The sequence below is a fragment of the Megalobrama amblycephala genome, linkage group LG8, assembly GCF_018812025.1.
Source record: "Megalobrama amblycephala isolate DHTTF-2021 linkage group LG8, ASM1881202v1, whole genome shotgun sequence".
NCBI classification, from domain to species: Eukaryota; Metazoa; Chordata; class Actinopteri; order Cypriniformes; family Xenocyprididae; genus Megalobrama; species Megalobrama amblycephala.
The window spans coordinates 24194282-24211424 of record NC_063051.1 but is presented as its reverse complement, the minus strand read 5'-3'; the positions used below and the strand labels follow the sequence as shown (position 1 = coordinate 24211424).

The 17143-nt window shown below is 36.2% G+C and overlaps 1 protein-coding gene across 18 annotated transcripts in view; it reads right to left on the bottom strand.

The window, feature by feature from the left end:
• Positions 1-17143, bottom strand: part of LOC125274089 (KICSTOR complex protein SZT2-like) — a 111675-nt gene that overhangs the window by 1224 nt on the left and 93308 nt on the right. For 15 of the 18 annotated variants that reach the window (XM_048200157.1, XM_048200162.1, XM_048200159.1 and 12 more), the window contains 7 exons: positions 17130-17143; positions 11120-11333; positions 10787-10970; positions 10579-10701; positions 7939-8479; positions 1847-1960; positions 537-605 (listed from right to left, as the gene is read on the bottom strand). The exon at positions 17130-17143 is cut by the window's right edge. In XM_048200157.1, the coding sequence (XP_048056114.1) occupies positions 537-605; positions 1847-1960; positions 7939-8479; positions 10579-10701; positions 10787-10970; positions 11120-11333; positions 17130-17143 (1259 nt within the window). The remainder of the gene's footprint in view (positions 1-536; positions 606-1846; positions 1961-7938; positions 8480-10578; positions 10702-10786; positions 10971-11119; positions 11334-17129) is intronic. The other 3 variants (XM_048200168.1, XM_048200169.1, XM_048200176.1) reach the window with 1 other exon arrangement.

The window sequence follows — 17143 nt, the reverse complement described above, 5'->3', positions numbered from 1 at the left end:
TCAGGAACAAGTAATAGATTAATAAGACCAAAGATTGCCCGTTTTATGTACCCAAAATGAATTATATCTCATGTTTAACCACTATAAGAGTCAGCAGCAAATCCCCGAAGCACCGGCCAAGATGAAGCTGTTCTCGGCGGGTACACGAGCAATGAACGGCCGCTGATGGCCTGGAGCTCGCATCTCTGAAAACATCTAAACAAATTGTAAAATAGGCACTATGATTAAACGTGAGTCACAAATTTCAGGTCTAAAACTCTACAAGAAGTGTAATATTCGCAAAAATTATGGTGGATTTGCTCGGCCGCCATGACAGTCGCTTCAAGTGATACAAGCAGTGAAAAGGTAGGAGTGCTGTTATTACTAAAATATCGCACGGCTATCAGCCAATCAGATTTGAGAACCAGAAAGAACTGTTGTATATATTATATTATAATTTACCTGAACCTGTTTTTGTCAGAATTCACTCAAGAGAGGTTATGAATAAACTAGTTATAAAATTAAATAACAACACAAATAAATAATATAAAACTCACAGTTTTTCCTGCCTGTGTGTCCAGAAAGACGAGCACAAAACAGTCTGTAAACTTCTGGTTCAGGACAGCCTGGAAAACAGAGAGCTTACGATCAAACAACACACCGTTTAAACATTCAACATCGTGACCCCCAAATGTTTCTTTTCATTTTTAAATTTAACGCTGATCTTCACAATCCATTTAAAGTTGACTGGTGTACAGCATTAAGAAACACAGTATTTACATTGTTTCTGTATATACGGAGGGTGAAATGATCATCTGAGAGCTGTCATCAGTTCAGGAAATCTACATGAAGCCACATCTCCAAAGAATGAAGCATGAAGTGCCATCTGACACACTTGAGGATCTGATGATTATCGCCAGCTGAATTCTCCACATGTTCTTCGAGTGTTTACTCACAATAACAATAATCAGAAATGTTTCTTGAGCAGCAAATCAGCATATTAGAATGATTTCTGAAGGATCATGTGACACTGAAGCCTGGAGTAATGATGCTGAAAATTCAACTTTGATCACAGGAATAAATTACATTATAACAATATATTCAAATGGAAAAGTTATTTAAAACTGTAATAATATTTTACAATATTACTGCTTTTACTGTATTTTTTTTCAAAAATACAGCCTTTCCGAAAGTCTTAATCTTAAAGACCCCAAACATTTGAACAGCACATCTATGGGTTTTTTGCCTGTTTTATTGACCGAATGGCAAAAATCATAAGCTCTCAAAATAGTACACCTCTCAAACCAAATGATTTGCGGTATCATTCAGGTCTGTAGCACAAACGTCACAAGCATATATCTAAAATTAATCACAGGAATTATTAAGAGAAATTAATATTAAGGGCCAGATTTACTAACAGCTTGTGTCAGCACAAACCCTCTTTTGGCACTAAAAAACTACTGTCAGGATTTACTAAAGACATGCAGTGAGAAATTAGATGGGCTGCTCCCAACTAAAGATTTTTGTAGTTCATTAGTAGTTGTTCATTCAAGCCATTAGTCGACATTTATTATTTATCATTTATCTATTTGGAATGCCAGGGGAAAACATTATCCGAACATATCGTTTGCCAAGCTACTCTATTTTTTAAATTTGCGCTGCTCTTGGTAGATTGCGTTGGTCATTATGCAAAAGATTTGGCTGTGTCTGTGTTCTTTAATTTGTGCATTTTCAGTAAATCAGCTGCAGAAATTTCCACTGCATCATGCTTCTATGGGATTGCGGTCTCACGCTAATTTGCCCTGTTTAGTAAATCTAAATCTGGCCCTAAATGTCTTGGCCCCTGGTAAGTTTGTGTATCTCTTACCAGGTACTGAATGCCACTGTCATCTTTAAAGTGCCTGCAGTTTTGTGGGAAACGTGACAGAAGAACTTTGATGAGACTCTGGTACCAGGCGGGACTCATATTCAGGAAACAGTCCTAAAAAACACAAATCACAAGAAATTTGTACAGTTTGAAATGACATGAGCATGAGTAAATGATGATAGAATTAAATTTTTGCACTTTTATTAAAATTATTCTTTTTTTTTTTTTTTTTTTTTTTTGCATAGATTTAGCAAACCACCAAGCAAATATTTTATATATATATATATATATATATATATATATATGTATATATATATATTTTTTTTTTTGTCCAAAGGCCTTAATAATAAAAAACAAAACAAAGATATGACATCCAAAGTATGTATGGTAGTACAACTAGATATCTTTTATTTTAATTTTTATTTTGCACATATAAAAGGTATTTTAAAGATTCTGAAGTGTCAAAAGGTCATTCGGTTTAGCTGTCCAAAGGCCAATACAGCCATTTCATTTGTGATTAAAATATCTTAAAATGTAATAACTGTATATATTTTTTATTCTGACATGACTTTATAGCATCATATATTAACAGTGCAAAATAGTTTTAAAATTCTGTGTAGAAGTCGTCATTTTGTTATGAGAAAGAATGTCCGGAAAAATGAATTTCAATTAATGCCATTCAGAGTAACCAATATAAAGGGACAATTTTTGGATCAAGTCATGCGGTCAATATCATGTGACAGGATGTGACATCGTTCAGACACCTGCAAAGGACCACATGGTTGTGAAGCAAAGTAACTAATTCTCTTTTAACTATTTGAAAAATTAATGTTTTCACTTGCTCATACACATGTCCCGAAATATCAGGTCATTCAGTTCAACCGCTATAAAACATGGAAAATGCTGTAATATTTTAAAAACTTGTACTAAATATAAAAAAAAAATGATTGTCCTTTTGCTAGTTAGCTAGCAAACTAACTAGCTAGTTAGTTAGATATCAGCATGTTAGCACTGTTTGAAAATAACCAAAAGTATCATTCGTTAAAACCGAAATTTTGGTTAAACCGAATGACTTTTTTGGTGACAAAATTTGTCCATCTTGTAAAAAATGACAAAAGCATTGTTAATTGATTATAAAAAACACAATCTCATTGTTAACACTGAATAAAACTTCAAAAACCTTATTAACCGTACCTTATTAAACCTTTTAAAAACCTTATTCGTCAATGACCCAATATATATATATATATATATATATATATATATATATATATATAGTATATGTAGTTTGTGCTGTTTTGTATTATATGCATGTTACCGTTTCATTTATGTTGCATAAAAAAATTGATTTGTACATTTTAAACTTGAATAAATAGTTGTTAACAAAAAATAGAAAAAAAGAAAATATTCAGTTTGAAAAGCCGTTGGGGTCCTAAAAGACTGGACCATAATACTTCTATTTAAATTAGACCAGCCTGTGCGCCCAAACCATTATTATTTTTCACATAAGACTTCATACAGGATTCTGGCTGCGATAGCTGCAGACGCTTCAAGTAAGCAAAACCACAGGAAGGCAGTTTTCATTCTGGTTGCAGCAGTACATTTTTAAAAAGATGTAATTTGCAGCAACTTTCTCCTGGTCTGATATCACAGTGGGAGTACATCTCTACTTCCTTTGTGAGCTTGTATCGGTTTGACAGCGGCATACATCATCCGAGCGCTCCGATTAGCATTAGCAGTCGTGGCACAGGAGCGGCTCCGCTCAGTAACATTGACTAAGCGGTTCTGATTTCGTGAAGGGAATACAGAAGCGAGCGGCGTGTGAATAGATGAGCAATCAAATGGCATTGATATGCAGGTTTGGGGAGACGGGGGAATCTGAGGCTACGGCGCTTGAACGGGAGCGAGTCATCCACATCACAGCTCGTGTCAAGCATGGAGGAAACATCACATCTCTCTCTTCCAGAGTTCAGATATATGTGGATGTGTGAGGAACAGATGTGAGGTGAGGAGGCCAATCAAATAATAGAAAACCCAGAAAGGAGGATCTGGAGGCGGTGAAAAGTAGAGGTTAAAAGCTTCAGGTTAAAGCAGAAAACCGTCAATATGGTCATAAGCGTTTTCGCTCACAGCACACATACATGTGGTTGGGAGTTGCGAACCGGTTCCTATTCAGAACTTGTCTAAGGGCGTGTTTACACTTGGTGGGTTTGGTTGGATTAAAACAAACTCTGGTGGGATTGCTCTGCTAGTGCGGTGAACACACTCTAAAGCAGGGGTGTCCAAACTCAGTCCTGGAGGGCCACTGTCCTGCAGAGTTTAGCTCCAACCCCAATTAAACACACCTGAACCAGCTAATCAAGATCTAAATAGGCATATAGAAACTTCCAGGCAAGTGCTTTGGAGCTGGTTGGAGCAAAACCCTGCAGGACAGCGGCCCTCCAGGACCGAGTTTGGACTCCCCTGCTCTAAAGGATACCGAAACCAAATGATTTTCAACTGACCACTTCCTTATCATTTTAGAGGAGGAAATATCAGTAAGAGATACAGGAATAAATAAATAAATAAATACAGAAGTAAATGTATAAATGCATATAATAAATGATTATTAATAATGGATCATTTATTTATGTATCATTTATTCTTTGCCATAATTTATTTATTTACACTAATGTTTGTAGTAAAAGTTTGGGGTCAATAAGATTTTTTGTTGTTGTTGAAAGAAATTAATACTTTATTCAGTATAGATGCATTAAATTAATCAAAGGTGACAGTAAAGACATTCATTAAAGGTGCCATCGAACGTTTTTTTTACAAGATGTAATATCTAAGTCTAAGGTGTCCCCTGAACGTGTCTGTGAAGTTGCAGCTCAAAATACCCCATAGATTTTTTTTAATTGCCTATTTTGAGGCATAATTAGAAATGCGCCGATTCAGGCTGCGGCCCCTTTAATTGCTCGTGCTCTCCGCCCCCTCCCAAGCTCTCGACTCTATCATTGCATAAACAAAGTTCACACAGCTAATATAACCCTCAAAATTTATCTTTACAAAGTGTTCGTCATGCAGCATGTCTAATCGCGTAAGTATGGTATTTATTTGGATGTTTACATTTGATTTTGAATGAGTTTGATAGTGCTCTGTGGCTAACGGCTAATGCTACACTGTTGGAGAGATTTATAAAGAATGAAGTTGTGTTTATGAATTATACAGACTGCAAGTGTTTAAAAATGAAAATAACGACGGCTCTTGTCTCCGTGAATACATTAAGAAACGATGGTAACTTTAACCACATTTAACAGTACATTAGCAACATGCTAACGAGAAAAGACAATTTACAAATATCACTAAAAATATCATGTTATCATGGATCATGTCAGTTATTATTGTTCCATCTGACGTTAATACTGGCTGCCCTTGTGTAATGCCTCGATCATGGGCTGGCATATGCAAATACTGGGGGCGTAAACCCCGACTGTTACGTAACAGTCGGTGTTATGTTGAGATTCGCCTGTTCTTTGGAGGTCTTTTAAACAAATGAGATTTATATAAGAAGGAGGAAACAATGGAGTTTGAGACTCACTGTATGTCATTTCCATGTACTGAACTCTTGTTATTCAACTATGTCGAGGTAAATTCAATTTTCAATTCGATGGCACCTTTAATGTTACAAAAGATTAAAGGTGCCCTAGATTGTTTTTTTACAAGATGTAATATAAGTCCTAGGTGTCCCCTGAATGTGTCTGTGAAGTTTCAGCTCAAAATACCCCATAGATTTTTTTTTATTAATTTTTTTAGCTGCCTATTTTGGGGCATCATTAACTATGCACTGATTTTTTCAGCACGGCCCCTTTAAGAGATGCGCTCTATCTGCCACACGAGCTCTCGACTATATTACAGTGCATTTACAAAGTTCACACAGCTAATATAACCCTCAAATGGATCTTTACAAGATGTTCGTCATGCATGCTGTATGCATGCTTCGAATTATGTGAGTAAAATATTTATTTAGATGGTTACGTTTGATTATGTGTGAGTTTGAGGCTATGCTCTGTGGCTAAAGCTAACATTACACACTGTTGGAGAGATTTTAAAGAATGAAGTTGTGTTTATGCATTATATAGACTGCACGCGTTTAAAAATGAAAATAGCAACGACATTTGTCTCCGTGAATACAGTAATAAACGATGGTAACTTTAACCACATTTAACAGTATATTAGCAACATGCTAATGAAACATTTAGAAAGACAATTTACAAATATCACTAAAAATATCATGATATCATGGATCATGTCAGTTATTATTGCTCCATCTGCCATTTTTCGCTGTTGTTCTTGCTTAATTACCTTGTCTGTGCACAGATCCAGCCGTTAATACTGCCTTTCCTTGTCTAATGCGTCGAATGGGCTGGCATTATGCAAATATTGGGGTCATACATATTAATGATCCCGACTGTTACGTAACAGTCGGTGTTATGTTGAGATCCGAGTGTTTTCCGGAAGTCTTTTAAACAAATGAGATTTACATAAGAAGGAGGAAACAATGGGGTTTGAAACTCAATGTATGTCTTTTCCATGTACTGAACTCTTGTTATTCAACTATGCCGAGGTAAATTCAAATTCTGATTCTAGGGCACCTTTAATGCTGTTCTTTTGAACTTTCTATTCATTTAAAAATTTAAAAATAAAAAAAAAAAAAAAAAAAAAAAATTAAAAATACAATTTGAATGGTAGAGTATCATTCAAAATTACTAAATTAATTAATTATATTTTACATTTCTGGTTCTCCAAATAAGTCCTCCATTTCTGAAGCCAAATACAGTTGCGCTGTAGCAAACACAGTGATGTCTGTTGGCATGAATGGCACATTTGCAGTACAGTAGCTATTGCTGTGTAATCAAATCTCGAACGAGCACCCTGTTGGCGAACGATACGGAGTGTGAATCTGTGCGCATGTTGGTACAGAAGGGATAATTTATGGTGTAAATAAGGAACGCAGTGTAATATTAAAGGGCTGATTTCCTGTGCTAATTAGCTGATGTTTATTGCGATGTGGTGATGAGTAGGGCGCATGTTTTCCCCACAGAGTAGCGCATTAGCATGTTTGTTGTCAGCCACCTATCAGATGAACTGCACAGAGCCAGACACGGATCAAACCGTGTCAAATTCAAACTGTGGAATGAAGGAGAAAACATGCTAATTTCCAGAGGTTTCCTAAAGACTGACTTCAGTGTGTACAGGAAGAGAGAGTGCTGGCCCTTTCCACAAACAGGACGTCCTATACTCCTATTTCTCTTTTGATTGAACATTAAATTAACGTGCAAAGTACTTTTAAACATCATATTGTTGAATTTATATTCGGTTCATTGTAGTAAACAACTATGTTTAATAATACATTTTTAATCACAAGAAATATATTGTTTTGCTGTGTCACACATTTTGAGTGCAACCATGTTGGCATATATTTTCCCACAAGAAAAAAAAAAAAAATCTTAAAATTGTGACATGCAGGAAGTGACATCATTTGGGCCTATTCTACAGAATGGTGAAAAGTAAATTATTTTATTTAATTATTTTCATTCCTTTTTATTCCAATTTTTTACACATATTCTCGTGTTGACAACAATTCAACCTTGTTACCAAATTATTTTAAGAATAAATCATATGATTTTTTTTTTAATGGAAAATATAAGTTATCAATAGCTACCAAGATTTGGCCCCAAACTAGCTACTTGAGGGTAAATCTGCAACCTAAATCTATCAAAAATGTATTTAATATTTATTGCTAGAGAAAACAATATAATATAATATAATATAATATAATATAATATAATATAATATAATATAATATAATATAATATAATATAATATAATATAATCCACACAAACATGGACTAGGGTTATATGACCTCCTGTTCAAATATGATATCTTTTCATTGAGCATTTATTGAAAAAGTAAAAAGTGACCCTATTCAGACCTTATTTTGTACCTATTCTACTAGAGAACGAAGAGAAAGTAATATAAAATGGGAGATAAATGGGTGTGAAAGACGCTCATAGAGGTGAAGGGCAGTGGATGTGATGTGTGTTCATACCAGCTGTGGGTCAATCTCAGCGACCGATCTGCTTTGCACAGCGTCCAGTAGCTCTTCTAGTTCACCAAAGGCCAGCTTGCTGAGTTTGAGTTTATCCAGAGCCAAGTGCTCTCCGTGAAAAAGCCTCCTCCAAAGGATATCCCTACGGCAATGGCCCATGGCCTGCTCCACACTGCTCTGAATCTGCCGCCGCGCAGACATCACCTCTGAATTGAGCAGGGGGAAGAGAGGAGTCAGGAAGAAGAGCCCTTGAGAGTCATCGGTGTCTCCGAGCACGGCCTGACCCGCGTGCAGGAGGTTCTCTATGTGGTCAGATTCAGGGCTGGCTGCGGGGCTGACGGGGGCAGTGGTCTCCTCCCACAGGTCAAGTTCAGATTCCCGCGTCCCTACGCTGCCAGCCTCCATCCGCTCCACATGGATGCGGCCACTGAGGTCACCAGGGTCACGGTGTATCTGAGGAAGTTTCTTAAATCGCCGCATGTCTGCAGTCAAACGCGGGAACAGCTCTCTTTGACTGGTCATGATCACGTAGAAACGCAGCCTGAAATCATTAAAAATGGGAAAAAATAATAATAATAATTATTTGTTTAACAGAAAACATGAAGTCAGAATAGAAAAATATTTTTTAAGTAAACATACCTGTTGCAGTTGGGGAAGAGTATTAACATGATTTATTAAAAAATAATATTATCTAGAATATTTTTAAATAATAGTATTATTATTTTATTTATTATAAATTAGTATATATTATTATTCATAATTATTATTATTAGTAGTACTATTATTATTACTATTTATAGTAATGTTATAGGTAATATTACTATTTATAATCATCTATTATTATTATTATTACTACTACTAATTATTAATATTTATTCCAATTAATAATAATAACAATAATATGAACTACTATTATTACTACTACTATTTATGGTAATGCTATGTATAATATTTGTAATATTACATATAATATTTATTGTTTATATTCATTTCTTATTTTTATATTTATTTGTAGACAACATTTATAATATTATATTTTATAATATTTTAGTATTTACTATAAAATTATAATACTAATATTAATATTTATAGTAATGTTATAGGTAATATTTATAATATTACTATTTATAACCATCTATTATTATTATTACTATTTATGGTAATGTTATAGATAATATTCATAATATCATGTATGTTATTTATTATTACTAATATTAATAATAAATAATATTACTATAATATTTATTGTTTATATTAATTTATTATTATTATGTATCTATAGATAATATTTATGATGTTATTTATAATATTTTATTATTTACTACAATAACATTATTATTATTATTATTATTATTATTTATTTATTTATTTATTTTAGTAATGTTATTAATAATGCTATTATATTATTTATTTAGAATATTATATAACAAATATGGATGGAAATGGATAAACTCCATTACCAATACTTTTTTCTAGTACTCGCCGATACCGATGCCTATACATTTATTAATTTCTCTCTCTCTCTCTTTTTTGTTTTTTGGTGATGTGGCAGTTTTCCAAGTACAACACAGTGAGACTAATGAATGTAGGACAGCTTCTTTATTATTACTATAATGAAAAAAGTAATAATTTTTATGTGCTTGTCACAAACTTAAAGAACAAAAATTTCACAGTGTCCAATAACCTTCAAAGGGCATAATTACCAATATATATAATTGTCATTATATAAAAAGAAATTTACAAACAAATGACAAACAATACAACAAATACTATAGAGATAAAAATTAAATAAATTTGTTTTTCAGATACATGGTATAAACAGTATGTTTATTTACCATTATAACATATTTAACATATTTTGTTGTTTTATTAACATTAATGACAAATATAGACTACGGTCCCTTTAAGACTAAATCCATGGATACTGACAAATATCCTGTTTTCACCCAAATGTTTACGTCCACCTAAGCCATAACCGACTGTATTTACGTGAGATACTCCACATGATGGACATTTTGACAACTATGTGTGCATTCTGACCATTGACCATCAGTTCGCAAGGAGAAGTAATCGCGCGCTGTCTGAGAGAACTGGGTTCACGCGCAAGAAAGAGAGAGCGCTTGTCATTCAGCTCGATTCCGCTTATCCCGCCTTCACTAATCGAATATGAATTGTGATTGAAAGCATGCAGTTCGCAATGTGCGTGTTGTCATCAATAATTTTGAAGTATTTCCACACCTCTGAGGCTGACATTGTTTCTTCTGCTGCCTCCGATGTCTCTGCGCACGGGAAATTCTGTCAGTTACGTCACGTGAGGTATCGGTCTTTGGTATCGGGGGTATTTTTACGAGTACAAGTACACAGCTTGGTATCGGCCCTACATATTATTATTATATTAATATAGTCCCTATATTATTTTGCTCTGATCATTCTGTTTCACACATAAAATACTTACAGAATTACAAAAATAAAGAAGTTAAATATTTCGCAAATGTTGTTTCATTTTGCCCTTGTCTGCAGTGTAATTGCATTAACTGCTGTACTGAGTTATCCACTTCTGTAGCATTTAACTCATGCCCATTAAGTGCCAACTTTACAAAGTGCACTGTATTCCTCGTATGTTTTTAATGCTGTACACACCTGAGCAGGTGTCTCTCTCCTTCAGACTGCTCCTCAAAAGGGGCGGCATTATGACACACCAGCAGCGACACATCAAAGTCGTCATGGTGTCGTAATCCCTCCAGGTCTTTAAATGTGCCAGAGCTTAAAGAGAAAGACGCTATTAGAGTATACAAATATAAATAATATCATCACCTGCTCAAATAATTAAGAACAATTCACAAAGTACCTGTTCCACAGAGCAACCAGCGCATATTCATGCAGGTCTGAGCTCGGCGCCCCCTTTTTGTTATCAGTTGTAACTGCAGCCTTAGACATGCGCAAGGGCTTCATCCCGTAAGTACCAGCATGATCAGTGATGTAATTATACAGCTGATGTGCTGTGATCATCCCCGTTGATATGGAGAAACTCCCTAGTACACATAAAAAGCACATTATATATTATGCATGACTGGCAAAAAGAGGAAAAACACAAAAATGAATCTGCCATCGAATATGTGCTTTAGCTGACAATTCAGACTGAATTATAAAAATATGACATTCTGATGTTGAATGCACTCACCCTGGAAGACGTGGTTGCGTCCAAACTTGGGTATGTCAGGGTGATGGGCGATGAAGTCCTCCAGAAAGCCAGTGAGTTGGTACCCCTGCCGAAGGGTCATGTGACACCCTACGAGGTACTGATGCACCACACGCAGGTGGAAGTCGTAGCTGAATGAGTGAACGTGCATCAAATCCCGGACCTTATCGCACTCCTCTGTGAACAGCATGGACAGCTGGGAGCAAAAACACACATGCATGCAGTTACTCAGGAGTAGAACTCCACATAACCCATGAGAAATCATTCGGATCAAAGGCATCCGATTCCCCAGAGGAAGACTGCAAGCAGTAGCAGGAACATCATCCCACAACCTCTAAATCCTGATAGCGATACTAACTCAAAACCTAATGACTCTCATGTGCTTCTCCTACAGATGGACAAATGAATCCTGCCTCACTGCAAAATCACATTGGGTGAATCTGGCAAGTCATCTCCACTTGCCCAGGTCACATTTTACCCCAACATCAAAAGAAAATAAACATGAAATTATACTTTGCATAAAAGATTAAAGGACCATTGAGATTTGTGACATTAATTTCCTGACAAATAATCAGATTTTACACTGTAATGCATCCAAGTTCCATTTTCAGTCACTTTAATTTACAGTGTCGTAGTTACATTGTAATTACTCAAATAAGTACTATTGAGTACTATTAATTGCTGAGAGTACTATTAATTAACTGCATGTACTTACTATAGAGTTACAGTTAGGGTTAGGGGTAGGTTTAGGCTTAGTTACTTGTAATTATGCATAATTTACTGTTATTACTATACAACCCGAATTACGGAAATGTTGGGACGTTATTTAAATTTGAATAAAATGAAAACTAAAAGACTTTCAAATCACATGAGCCAATATTTTATTCACAACAGAACATAGATAATATAACAAATGTTTAAAGTGAGAAACTGTAATTTTTATGCACAAAATGAGCTCATTTCAAATTTGATGCCTGCTACAGGTCTCAAAATAGTTGGGAGGGGGGCATGTTTACCATGGTGTGGCGTCTCTTCTGTTCAAAACAGTTTGAAGATGTCTGGGCATCGAGGTTATGAGTTTCTGGAGTTTTGGTGTTGAAATTTGGTCCCATTCTTGCCTGAAATAGGTTTCCAGCTGCTGAAGAGTTTGTAGTCGTCTTTTACGTATTTTTTGTTTAATGATGCGCCACGTTATAGGTGAAAGATCTGGACTGCAGGCAGGCCAATTCAGCACCCGGACTCTTCTACGGCGAAGCCATGCTGTTGTAATAGCTGCAGTATGTGGTTTTGCATTGTCCTGCTGAAATACACAAGGCCTTCCCTGAAATAGACATCGTCTGGAGGGGAGCATATGTTGCTCTAAAACCCTTTATATACCTTTCAGCATTCATAGTGCCTTCCAAAACATGCAAGCTGCCCATACCATATGCACTTATGCACCCCCATACCATCAGAGATGCTGGCTTTTGCTGATGAAGCTGAAAACATGCTGGAAGGTCTCCCTCCTCTTTAGCCCGGAGGACACGGCGTCCATGACTTCCGACAAGAATGTCAAATTTGGACTCATCGGACCATAGAACACTTTTTGGCCCACATGACACAACGGCACTTCTGGACCATGTTCACATATGGCTTCCTTTTTGCACGATAGAGCTTTAGTTGGCATCTGCAGATGGCACGGCGGTTTGTGTTTACCGACAGTGGTTTCTGGAAATATTCCTGGGCCCATTTTGTAATGTCATTGACACAATCATGCTGATGAGTGATGCAGTGTCGTCTGACGGGCATCCAATAAAGGTCTTCGGCCTTGTCCCTTACGCACAGAGATTTCTCCAGTTTCACTGAATTTTTTGATGATGTTATGCACTGTAGATGATGAGATTTGCAAAGCTTTTGCAATTTGACATTGAGGAACATTGTTTTTAAAGTATTCCACAATCTTTTTACACACTCTTTCACAGATTGGAGAGCCTCAGCACATCTTTACATCTGAGAGACTCTGACTCTCTAAGCTTTTATAGCTAATCATGTTACAGACCTGATATCAATTAACTTAATTAGTTGCTAATGTTCTCCCAACTGAATCTTTTCAAAATTTCTTGCTTTTTCAGCCTATTTCTTGCTATTTGTTGCCCCCGTTTCAACTTTTTTGAGACCTGTAGCAGGCATCAAATTTGAAATGAGCTTATTTAGTGGATAAAAGTGTAAAAAAAAAAAAAAAAAAAAAAAAAAAAAATTAAATTTAAAAAAATGTCCCAACATTTCCGGAATTCGGGGTGTAGTAAGTACATGTAAGTAACATGTAACTACGGCACTGTAAAATAAAGTTTTTTGTTTTTTTTATCAGCATAAAGTACAACACAACAAAACTACTGTTATGTATAAATACTTTACAAAATATTTAGATATCTTTTTGTTTCATATTATAGTAACAAAATATCCAAAATCCTATAAATAAATAAATAAATAAGTTGTGAATGGCGGTGACAGTGTCATACAGCATTTTCACTTTCAGTGAGGCCTACCAAATTACCTGTCACTGGAAACTTCTTGTGTCATTCCTGGTTAAGACAGTGTAACTGTCATGAAAATGAAGGCCCAATGCACAAAATCTTAATGGTCCTTGATTTGGGGGTGAAATTGGAATCAGACATGTTCTTGATACATCTCATGAAAGTCACTCAAGCGCACATGAAACCTGACATAACATGTCTACAACTCGACGTAGGTGACTTGTGAAGAGCAAAAACCCCTTCCAACCACCTACCTGCCAAACCTTTTCAAGAGTCTTTTTTAAAATCATCTGATATCAATCAACTTAATAATTGTATCCTTTTTAATTAAATCCCACATCAAAGCCGTGCTTACAAAAGCATTAGTGGCAAATGCAAATGATTGCAGAGGGAGAGAGCAGGAGTAATTACAGTACAATGGGAGCAGAGAGGGTGGGGAAAGCGGCGGCGACGGCTAAACGCTATTACCGCTGTCGCTTTCATCCTGACCATTGCCCTGGAACAAATGCAAATAGGTCTTATCAAATCAAAGAGTTCAGGATTAAAAAAAAACCCTGTTCATTTGACGCTGTTGTGGCAGTTCCATTTGCAGAAAACAGCTCACACAATTGCAGCCTGTGCAAGAATCGTTTTTCACGTCAACATTCTGAAATCTGCCAGTGGCCCATTTGACTGAAAGTTCTGCCACAGGGTGAGGAAAGATAATATCACTCGTCCATTTTCCTCTCAGTGATGTGAGGATGCTTTTAGAAACATGGCACATGAAAACAGCTCAGATTGCTATGATTGCAGTGGTTAGCCTGTTGTGTTTGCATAACTGAGTCATGTGTTAACATGCCTACATTCAGAAAAATAAGGCTGTTTTCAAGATTTGCGTAAACATTTCCCAATCTATTGAACACTATGGTGTTACTTCCAGATGCCACAAGGCACACAGGTCAAGTTCTGTTATGTGTCACCAGAGACATTTTAAGTGGAAGAGATGGTCCACTTGAACAAATATGAATGAGAGCATTCATAACGCTCAATACGGCAGCTGTAGTCCTGCCCTACAGGTACAACAGCCAATATCCTTTTTGATAGAGGCATCACTACACTTAATAAAGCAGCTGAATGCCTTATGGTTCAAAAAGCCAATCCCCAGTTTACTTTTGAATATTTGCATTAGCTGGACGAGCCCGGGAATGGTTTTGAGTGCTTTGAGCTCAGAATATCTCTATTGTCAGATGTTATTGCTTGAACAGAATTTTGACAAGCACTTCTGGAGATTTTTGTGTCTCTCTGTTCAAGCAGATGAAGATGTACTTGCATGGCTGGAAACAGCTGCCCGAGGCGTTACGGAAATGACCGTTGAGTGAACTTGCCTTAAACGGACTTTGGCATCATCACTTAGAGAGTTCTAGGTTTTCTACTTTCTTACATTTATACTGTATACTGAGTAATTTTACTACTTTCTGACTACCTGGTAACCTCACCAAGTCACCTTTCCATGACACTTGATGCTGAAGTCCTAAAAGGGCTGTAAAGTCAACATAAAAATGTGTACTCTTTAATGAACGTATCTTGTCTTACTGTGCACAATTCACTGTTGCAATTATTCCAAATACAAAAAAATACATAAAGTATATCTTTGATCAAAATGCAATAATAGGTAACACTTATTTTAAGGTGACAGTTACACGTTACATGTACTTACTATATTTCAATGACAGTAATTGGATAATTAATTTTGAATAGTAACAAGGAGCTAAACCTAAACCAAACCTTTACCACTGTATATGTAGTTTAATTAATATTACTCAGCACTTGTGTGTGATTACACTGTAACCTTAAAATTAGGGCTGCATGATATTGGAAAAAAAAAAACTGACATTGCGATATGGAAACAGTTTCACCAAATTATTTGAATAGCTCTATTTATAAAGGAATTAATCATTCTAGGATGATTGTGGTGATTTTGTAGGGGAGTGCATCTGCATAGAAAATAATAAACAAATTACAAGCATAGATAATATAATAGAAGAAAGATACAAATGAAATAAGCAGTGCTTTTTGTTTTTCAGGTAAATCTAACAGTATTCAGGTAAAGAAACTGAATAATCAAATGTAAAATAACACTGCATAGTCTTACCGGAATAAATTAAATTTAATTAATATAATTACTTAATGCAATGTATCTTTGTTGAAGCTACAAAAGTGATTTTCTCTTTCTCTTTTGTTTGATTAACATTGGTGACACAAACAGCTGGTGATACGCATCTGTTTTCTTTCTCAATTGTTTACAACACATAACCGACTGTTTATGAGGATACTCACCGAGACGGGCATTTTGACTTAATTTTGATAGCATGTGTCCATTCAAGCACAAATAGACGCGGAAGAGAACTGAATTCGGTGTTCACGTGCTGTCTGCACGACTCTGTGTGCGCACACAGAAAACAGAGGACGAGTTACAGTCATCTTGCGCTTGATGTTTAAACCAACAGGACTTAAAAACACACGCAAATGATAAACTTTCACTCTATGATGGTTAAACTTTGCAATTAATCTGTGGATCAAATGTGTTCCGAACCTTGGGCAGCTGGCCCGTATGGATCACAGATCAACGATCCCTATGTGAACACATCGATATCGGATGCAAACATTGCAATATCGATGTTAAAACGATATATCGTGCAGCCTTACTAAAAATGAAGTGTAACCCAATAATTGGCTGCATCTCTTTTCATTTCAGCCAATATTAATCTTCCATTTCAAACCCACTTGACTCCATTCCACTTTTCAAAATCCAGTCAATTCCCACATTTTTTTCTAGATCCTTTACACTCAGAAATACACCAGATTTTGGAAATAAAATACATTGTGTACAGCATTTATGTTGACTTTTTCTCTTTTGTTTCCTAGCTAGCACAACACAGGTCTTTACTTATGTCAGGCACATTAACAATAAGCGGAAGCCGGCATGACAAAGTGCAAACGCTCCACTTGTAATTTCCTCATTTTGAAAAAGCTTCATGAATGTATACCATACGTTGACTGATAAAGAACAGCCTCAGAATTACTGTTGAAGATTCCCTCAAAAGGAGACGAGCAGATCCAAATCAACATGCAAAAAGAGCAGAAGAAAATCAGGGATAATCATTGAGCAAAGGAAAGAGATCATTGGCCTATCAGAGCTGCAAGAAGAGTGACCCCGTGACCCCCCAGAAGATGCCACATTCATGTGCATCTAAATTCAGCAAAGAGACAGAACTGCATCTGCAGCTAAAGAGGAACCCCTGCAGCGGCCTTTCCGGCAAGATGCATCGCTGACGAACACAAACACAGGGAAAGGAACCATCTGATTTTCAATGAATGGGAAAGACTGGGGCCGTAGTGGAACGGGGAGGAGCCAGGCACTACACAAGGGAGGAGTCTGAGGGAAAGACTGAAGCCGGATTGGCTGAAGATGAGCCCGCCCTGAGGATGCAGAGACATACCGCAGAGTCAGAGC